Here is a 9,657-nt window from a genome sequence, read left to right on the forward strand (position 1 = left end):
ATGAAGATGGGTATATAGGTGGTAATGAAAAAGAACGTGGACCAGATTCCCTAATGGAAAAAGCCTGGAGTAAAAAAAACAGAGGGCTGAGGAGACAACCTTGAGAGCCGTCCCCCGGTGGCTAGAGGATGGTGGCCCACAGGGAGAGAAACAGCAGCCAGAAAGGTGGTGTGAAACCAGGAGCATTCCAGCCGGAAAGCCCAGGAGCTCTGAAGTAGCGTGGCATAGCTTCCGGCATCATATCAGCACACAAGCCACCACAGTGTGACAAACTGACAGACGGGTGGTGGGTGAAGGTCTGTACAGATGGTAAAGGGCTCTTGGCGAGGAAGCCCACCCAGGGGGGTTAATGAGAGAGCTTCCTGGTGGCATGCTGACTGTAAGTTGCTCCTTGTCCTGCTGGTCCAGAGCTCCTGCTCTGAGGAGAAGGTACAGGCACTGAGACCTTTGGGCTGAGTGCATCAGACTTTGCTGTACTTCCAGGGGGCCATCAGTGGACGGAGTCGCTGGAACAATATGGAGAAGGTCTGTACCTCTGTCAACCTCAGCAAGGCCTGCCGGAAGCAGGAAGAGCTAGGTGAGTGGGCAGGGCAAAGGGAGCGGCGGCAGGGGGGTCCGGAGCCTGGCCTGAGCCATCCTTACCCTACAGACTCCAACATGGAGGCCCTGACGCTAACCCTGACAGAGGTGGTAAAGAGGCAAAACCCCAAATCCAAGAAGGGCTTCAACCAGGTAAGGGCTTTCCAGCCACACCCCCCTCAGTCCAAGGGCCAAGGGCAGGAGATTTACTGGACAGTGTGTGTGTGTGTGTGTGTATGAGAGAGAGGGTGTGCGTGCAGAGGGGCGTCCAAGGGAGGAACTATATTCTGGGGCAGGGCATGTGGGTGGGAGAAGGAGGGTAAAGGGTGTGGAGCGTTGTAAGGAATGAAGAGGAAGGGATGCCCTTGTAAGACTATTTGAGTATGTGAAAAGGTTCTGTGGTGGATTCTAGGAGAGGCTGAGTCTGAGGCAGAGGGACTGTCAGAGACCCCCATGGCTCTCACAGTGAGAGCAGTGGGGCGGGGGGGCACTTACTTCTTCTAGATGAGGAAAGGGCAGAGATCAGAGAGGAGGAAGGGCCCGACTGAGGCCTCAGGACCCCTCCACTGACCTGGTCCATTACCCCGGAGAGCCGCCGTCCAAATCCCCATCCCTACCCCTGAGACACGGATGGGCAGTTTCACGGGAAGGAACCACAGTGGGCAAACACTGGGGTGGCAGGGCTCTGGGCGCTGACCTGGGACATCCTCCCAGATCACCACGTCGCAGGTCAAAGTGGATAAGGTTCAGATCATCGGCTCCAACAGCTGCCCCTTCGTGGTGTGTCTGGACCAGGATGAGAGGAAGATCCTACAAAGTGTGGTCAGGTAGGAAGGAAGCGTACCCAGCTCTGCCTCAGTGAAGGAGGGTCCCAGGGGAGGGGTCAGCATCTGCCCCCAGAGGCAAGGAGCTGGAGGGATGGAAGGCCTGTCCTTACACCTGCCCTGCCCCACAGGTGTGAGATCTCACCCTGCTACAAACCAGAGAAGAGCAGCCTCCGCCCACCACCCCAGAGGGCCACCTACCCGCTGGCCCAGGCCTCACCTGACCTCTGCTCCCTCCTCTGCCTGCCCATCATGACTTTCAGCGGAGCTCTGCCCTAGTGCGGCCTCGGTGCCAGGCTGGACAGGAAACCCTGAGGCAGCCTCCTCTGAGCCCCCACTTCCCGCCGTCCACATTTGGTGATGAAGGTCTTGCTCCCTGTGGAGAACTGGATAGCACTGCACTGGGCCAGGGTCCTGCTTTGGGTGCTGCAACAGGCAGGGGACAGGAGGTAGATGGTTTCTGGAGCCTCAGGCTTTAGGGCTCTCCTTGGAAAGAACTAGGCAGTGGGGAGAGAGAGGCTCAGCCATGCAGTCCCTTAGATTCCTCAGGGTGGATGGGAAGGGACAGGTGGGCTAGTTACCATGGGCTAGGATGTTGTCTAGAGGAAAGATCTGAGGCTCTGGGGCATGGTGTAGGCCTCCTCTTCGAACCGTTGTTTGAGCTCACCTCTTATTTCGTCAAAGACGTGGGGAACCCTTTGTGTCTGGAATTCTGTCCCCTCTACTCTGAGACTCAGAAGGTAGAAACATTGACGAGATTTTTCTTTCTTAACCTTCAGTACTTCTCTCTCTTTCACACATAGACACACACACACACTCAGACTGACGTGTACACCCACATATACAAGCACACATGCATACACACACACACACACACACAATTTCTCTCATGTTCCCTGGGTCTTCTGAAAAACAGCACTAACACTTTACCTGTCTACTGTCAGGACCTGGTACAGATTCTCTCTTGAGGCCCTTTCTGGATCTATCTCTTGGGAGATAGGACAGGCTTAAATTCAGTAGTGGTTCGGTTGCTTTCTAGCTAAATGACCAGAAGGAAGTTAATTAGCTTCTTTCCACAGCACTAAAATGGGAGAAATAAAACCTTTTTAAAGGGTTGAAAAAAGTCCCTAGGTAGCATGAACTGTTTGCACTCAGCTGCTCACTGACAGGTTAGCAGTTCAAACCCACCCAGCGGCACCACAGAAGAAAGGCCCGTTGATCTACTTCCATTAAAGATTACAGCCAAGAGAACCCTATGGAGCAGTTCTGCTCAGTAACACGTGGGGTTGCCATGAGTCAGAATCCCCCTGACGGCAATGGGTTTGGTTTGATTTTTGGAAAAGATTGAAAAAAGATTATCTGCAGAGCACCTAACCCAGTGCCTAGCTCACAGGAGGTGCTCGGTAAAGATTAGTGGAAGTACCCATTGAATGCTGGTTCCTTCTGTCTTGGGCCACATAATACTCTCATTGTCTCTGGGATGCCCTTCATTTACTCCTTTTCATTTCACTGATGAGGGAGAACCAAGACAGAGGGGGTGAGCAGTGGTCACTTTTACCATCCAAAGGAGGAATTGCCTTTGTTGGGGTGATGGGGGTTGCTCAGGTGCCTCCACCCTTCAATCCTTCTCTACCAGGTTGGCCCAAGAACGCCCTATGCCCACCTCACTCCTTTGACTGGTGCACACTGCATGCAGTCTCATCCAACCCCAAAAGTTCACTGGTGCTATTCTGGTGTGTAGGCAAGACGGTAGAGGATGGAAGGCCTGGCCTTACGGAGCTTCGTGCCTGGTTGGGGAAAATGGAACTCATGCATAGGAAATGACCATCACGAGAGCCTGGCATTAAATCCTCCAGGTTGGAATGGTTGGAGAAGTTGAACCAAATGGGGTTAGGATGATAGGGCAGGATTTGGGGCCAGGATTTGGACTGGTAGAGGTGGGGAAAGTAGCCATGGAAGCATAAAATTGTCTCCTGCACAAAGGTCCTCCTTTCTTTTTCATCCTGCTCCAAAGGTCCTGGGCTTCTAGGAGCCCATGTAATCGCAGCCCAGAGTGCTCATAACTTGAGATAAGTGGACAGAGCCAGCTCCTACCTTTTATCACCATTCCTCCCCTTTCCTAACCATCTGTACTGGCTCCAGGCTCTGGAAGAGTGGTCTGCCCTGTACCTTTGATATTTTCTTGTGTGGGTTGGTTGTCCTGCTACATGTTGAGCAGGTATCCAAGAATAAACGAATGGAATTTAATATTATTGTCAAATAAAACATGACTAGTCTTGATTTAATGACCTACAGTTATTTTGCTGCATGACAATTAACTGCTAGTTGGATGTCACCTCAGATGTAGCAGAAGTAAGATTCTTGGGGGGTTATGTATTTATCTTATTTGCGATTTTCCACTCTGTAGCAAAGATATGGTCCTAAAATTTTCCCTGACACCCTGTTCCAAACTTACCCACAGAACAAATAATCCTGTATCTAAGGACTCAATACTTGGGATTGTGTCACCTCACTTGAGAAATATAAGCACATATATACAGCTGCCCCCAGTAACCCAAAGCCTCAGGGGAAGGATGGTCCTGAGGCTGTTGTTGCTGATGGGTGGTTCAGAGGACCCTGAACCTACCATGCTGCTGAGAGGAAGTAAAATGAGTGCTATGATGGCCCTCCGGATCTGGGGCTTTTTCTAGACTTGGCTCATAAGGAAGGAAGAAGAGGTGGAGGAGAACATTTGTAGGTACACACCAGTTTCCCAGAACAACTATTCATGATGGAGGGAGTACTGTGAGATACTCTAACTCTGCATCAGCTAGCTCTTGCAAACAATAAACCACCCCTAAAACTCAGCGGATTAAGATTTTGATAATTTATCCTTGCTCATATGAAAAAAAAAAAAAGACATCTAGGGTCACCTGATCTAGGCTGGGCTCAGAGTGACTTGGCTGCACAACACAGGTTGGGTTCAGGTCTTCTCTGTGTGTCTCTCAGATTCCATGGACCAGCATGCTAGCACAAGAGATCAAGCAGAGACATGTGATGCCTCCTAGGTCCTGGGCCTAGAGCTTGCACACTATGGCTTCTGCCAACATTGGCCAAAATTTATGAAGCACATCAACCCGTAGATTCTAGAAGCACAGCATACCTCGTACAGGGTAAAAACAAAATCAAATGAGGACACTTCACCTCTGTAGGATTCTTTCCAAAAACCCCTGACGACAGTCTAATTGTGAGAAAAACATCAGACAAACCCAGATTGTGGGACATCCTACAGGACACCTGACCAGTTTCCTTTAGAGTGCCAATATCATGAAAAATAAGGGAAGACTGAGAAACTCACAGACTAGCTGGAAATGTGACAGGAATTTCTGGGAGTTGAGACATCCATAGGGGTTTGATAAGCTGTTCGTGTATCCTGGGTTGACTGGAGGCTGTGCAAATGCTCGTCAGGAACCAGATTGGGCCCAAGCCATCTAAACATCCCTGGCTGATGGAGCCTAACACACATGCCGAGGATATACAAGGGAGAAATGAAAAGAAGAAAATGTGACCCATGCTTAGGAATTAAAATGCAGTCAATAGAAACTTTTTCTGCGTGTCCCCAGATGTTTAATTTAGTAGATGAAGGCTTCAAGCAGCTAATATAAGTATGTAAAAAAAAAAAAAGAAAAACTAGAAAATTTAAGGAAAATATGGTGACCATGACTCAATGAATAGAGACTCTCAATAAAATTTTAAAAAGAACAATAAGAAATTCTGGAGTTGAAAAGTACAATAACTGAAATGAAAAATTTGCTAGAATGGCTCAGTAGCAGATTTGAGATGACAAAAGAAGGAATTGGTGAACTTTAAGATATATCAATAACTATCCAGTCTGAAGAACATAAAAAAAAAAAAAAAAAAAAGATGGAAGAAAAATTAACAATAGTCTCAGAGACCTGGGGGGCAAGATGGCAAAGTGAATAGAGACTTCCATCCACTCCCCCAGCAACTAACCCACTGAACACCGAGTACAAACAAGCACAGACTGAGATCACAGAACTCCAGATGGCAGCTGAGGTGTGGGAGAGTAGGGATGAGTCCAAAAACAGGAGAGAGGAGGAATAGGGGTGGCACAGAAGCTGGCAGAGCCAACTTGCTAACATTGGGAGTGCTCTCTCATTGCGGCCATTTTGGGATGGGGCTGGGTAACACCCCAAACAGGGGACACAGAAAAGGAGCTAATCTGAGGAAGCCGTAGCCCAATTTTTTTTAAGGTGGCACAAATTGGCTGTGGGAGTTCGCGGGTTACACAGTTGGGAGGGGGAAAAGGGACACTGTGGTGCTGCAAGAGAGTGCTGTTGATTCTCACTGAGGCCTGAGACAGATGGGCAGTAGGACTGGGAGGAACAGTAGGGCAGTAAGGTGAGGGGAATACTTCAAACTGACGGGGCAATACAGAAGGAAGCAGCCCACAGCGGGGCTGACTCATAGTGACCCTGTGGAGCAGCCTGGAGCTGCTCTGTGGGGTTCTCAGGCTGTGAGTCTTTGTGGAGGGGGGCTACTGCATCTTTGTCCAGTAGAGTGTCTGGTGGATGTAGGCTCTGGCCTTCGGGTTGGCAGTTGAGCACTTGACCTCTGCACCACCAGAGTGGTCAATCAGGAAAATTTCCCTCAAAAACCAGAAGGACCAGTCAAAAATAAAACATGAAGAAGAGGAAATTTCTCCTGTGGAGGCCAGAATGGTGCAAAGGATTGATACTTTTCCAAATATGGTGCCAAATATGTTTAAAGAAAACAAAAATACATAGAAAACAAATTAGAGGAGATCAGGAAGCAAATGGAGGAACAAAATGAGAGACTCAACAAGGAAACTGAAAACATAAAAAAAAAAAACAAACAAACAGAACTACTGGAACTGAAGAATAAAACAACTGAATTAGAAAATGTAAGAAGGACACTCAACAATAGAGTCGAACAGACAGAAGAGAGAATAAATGAATTAGAAGACAAAATAACAACTTATAAAGTCTCCAGACAAGAGAAAAGAGCAAAGAAAAACAAACAAACCCAAAAGGAAGCATAGGATTCAATTAAGAAATCTAACAGAATTATTGGAATTCCAGAGCACCACGACAACAATAAAGGCATAGAAATGATTTTCCAAGAGATAACCAAATTTCCCAGATCTGAGCAGAGAACCAAGTTTACAAATTCAGGAAGCTACAAAATTCCAATTAAAAGAGACACAAAAAAGATCAACGCCATGCCGTGTCTTAATAAAAGCCCTGAAAGTCAAAGACAAGGAGAGAATTCTCAAAGCAGCAAAGAAAAATGCACTATGATATACCAGATATACTAGAGGCCCGAAGACAATGGAGCATCACATATAAAATACTGAAAGAAAGCAATTACCAACCAAGAATTCTTTACCCAGCAAAGTTTTCTTTCGAAAACAAGGGGGAAATCAAAACATTCCCAAACAAACAGAAGTTCTGTGTATTTGCCACCACCAGACCAGCTCTGCAAGTATTACTCAAAGGAATACTCCAAATGGAAAGGCAAGCCCATTAAATAAATTCTCGTATCTCTACATGGAAAAAATAAACAAAAGATAGAAGAGAGAGAGATCTCCAATAAATGCAACAGCATGGACAATCATAAGGATATTTTCAGGGAATAAACTCAATAATTAAATCCCACAAACAATATAACATCAAGTTTGTAAGAAATAAGTACAAAGTACTTATCAAATATAGGTTGCATATTGATGTTAATGGGGACAAACTAACAGAAATGCGGGAGGCACTAGCATATCAAGAATAGATTTATTGTGTTAAGGTTGTATGTTAACTGTTGTTCATATGTTAAATATTGTTGCAATTTTAATTGTGTAATGTAACTCATGTGGTAACTGCTAAGAAATTGCCAAGAAGAAACATTCAGAAGAAAAGAAGGAAGTTAGCAAATAGGCTCATCATAAGAAAGAAGCCAAATCCAAACAAAGATGATATGAAGCACTGAATAAACTAATAGCAAAATGAGTGAGGCAGCACTTCATTTTCAGTAATAACCTTAAATGTAAATGATGTAAACACCCCATGCAAAAGGCAGAGAGGGGCAGAATGGATTAAAAAACATGATCCATCCTTTTGCTGTCTATAAGAAACACACTTCAGACATAAGGAGACAAATGGACTGAAAAGGAAAGAGAAAAATATTCCATGCAACCAGTAAACAAAAAAGAGCAGGGGTGGCTGTACTGATATCGTATAAAATAGACTTTAATTAAAATCTATTACAAGAGATAAAGAAGGACATGACATAATAATAAAAATGTCAATCCAACAAGAATACATAAGAATTATAAATATATATGCACCCATCAGCAATGCTCCAAAATACATGAAATGAATACTGACTAATATGAAAGGAGAGACAGACAACTTCATAGTAATAGTATGGGACATCAACACATCACTTTCAATTACAGACAGAACATTTAAAAAGAAGATCACTAAGGACATTAAGAACTTAAATAAAACCATAAGTCAGTTGGACCTAACAGACATGTATAGCACACTTCACCCAACATCAGAACAATATACATTCTTCTCTAGCATACATGGATCATTTTCCAGAATAGATCATACGCCAGGACATAAAACAACTCTCAACAAATTAAAAAATATTGAAATCATACAAAGCAATAGCATCATCTCTGACCACAGTGATATGAAGCTAGAAATCAACAACAGGAAAAATAAGGAAAATAAATAAATAAATACACAGACATGAAATAATACACTATTAAAAAAACTATTGGGTCATAGAAGAAATCAAAAGTGAAATTTTAAAATTCCTAGAATCAAATAAAAATGAAAACACAATATATCAAAACCATTGGGACACAGCCAAAGTGGTACTCAGAGGGAAATTTATAGCAATAAATACCTACATTAAAAAAAAAAAAAAAAGGTCCAGAATCATTAACTTAAACCAATAACTTGAACAAATAGAAAAGGAAGAACAAAAGAAGCCAAAAGCTACCAGAAAAAAAAGGAAATAATAAAGATTAGGGCAGAAATACATGAAATAGAAAATACAAAAATAATAGAAAGAATCAATAAAACCAGAAGTTGGTTCTTTAAAAGGATCAATAAAATAGACAAACCACCGGCTAAATTGACAAAAGAAAAAAACCAGAAGAGGCAAATAATCAAATTAAGAAATGAAATCGGTGACATTACAACTGATTCAACAGAGATAAAGATCATAACTGATTACTATGAAAAATTGTACTCCAACAAATTTGAAAACCTAGGTGAAATGGGGAGACATGGTGTCTTAGTGGTTAAGAGCTTGTACCAAAAGGTCAGCAGTTCAAATCCACCAGCAGCTCCTTGGAAACACTATGGGGTAGTTCTACTCCGTCCAACAGGGTGGCTCTGAGTTGGAATCGACTCGACAGCAGTGAGTGAGATGAAGTGGGCATATTCCTAGAAATACACTACCTACCCAAACTAATACAGAGGTAGAAAATTTAAACAGACCCATTACAAAAAAAGAGCTTGAAGATGTCATGAAAAAATTACCAACAACAACAACAAGAAAGCCCAGGACCAGATGGCTATGCTGGAGAATTGTACCAAACATTCAGAGAAGAGTTGACACCAATCCTACTCAACCTCTTCAAAAACATACAAGAGGAAGTAACACTACAGAACTTTTTCTGTGAGGCCAGCATAACCCTGATACCTAAACGAGGCAAAGACATCAAAAAGAAAAGAAAATTGTTGTTTTTAGGTTCTGTTCAGCTGGTTTCAACTCATAGTGATCCTATATACAACAGAACATAACATTGCCCAGTCCTGCACCATCTGCACAGTCATTGCTATGGTTGAGCTCATTTTTGTGGCCACTGTGTCAATCCATCTCTTTGAGGGCCTTCCTCTTTTCACTGACCTGTACCTTACCAACCATGATGTCCTTCTCCAGGGACTGGCCCCTCCTGATAACATGTCCAAAGTACTTGAGACAAAGTTTTGCCATCCCGCTTCTAAGAAGCCTTCTGACAGTACTTCTTCCAAGACAGATTTGTTTGTTCTTCTGGCAGCCCATGATATATTGAATATTCTTTGCCAACACAATAATTCAAAGACATCAATTTTTCTTCAGTCTTCCTTATTCATTGTCCAGCTTTCACATGCATATGAGGGGATTGAAAATACCATAGCTTGGGTCAGGTGCACCTTAGCCCTCAAAGCGACATCTTTGC

The 9,657-nt window shown here is 44.1% G+C and overlaps 1 protein-coding gene across 3 annotated transcripts in view; it reads left to right on the forward strand.

Moving 5' to 3' along the window:
• PIK3R5 (phosphoinositide-3-kinase regulatory subunit 5) overlaps window positions 1-6,495 on the forward strand; it is a 101,375-nt gene extending 94,880 nt beyond the window's left edge. For 2 of the 3 annotated variants that reach the window (XM_049861254.1, XM_049861255.1), the window contains exons 16-19: window positions 484-577; window positions 650-732; window positions 1,294-1,406; window positions 1,535-6,495. In XM_049861254.1, the coding sequence (XP_049717211.1) occupies window positions 484-577; window positions 650-732; window positions 1,294-1,406; window positions 1,535-1,682 (438 nt within the window). In that variant the 3' untranslated portion in view covers window positions 1,683-6,495. The remainder of the gene's footprint in view (window positions 1-483; window positions 578-649; window positions 733-1,293; window positions 1,407-1,534) is intronic. The other variant, XM_049861256.1, reaches the window with a different exon arrangement.
• The last annotated feature ends 3,162 nt before the right edge of the window (window positions 6,496-9,657 follow it).

Source organism: Elephas maximus, chromosome 19 (genome assembly GCF_024166365.1).
Source record: "Elephas maximus indicus isolate mEleMax1 chromosome 19, mEleMax1 primary haplotype, whole genome shotgun sequence".
Taxonomy (NCBI): Eukaryota; Metazoa; Chordata; class Mammalia; order Proboscidea; family Elephantidae; genus Elephas; species Elephas maximus.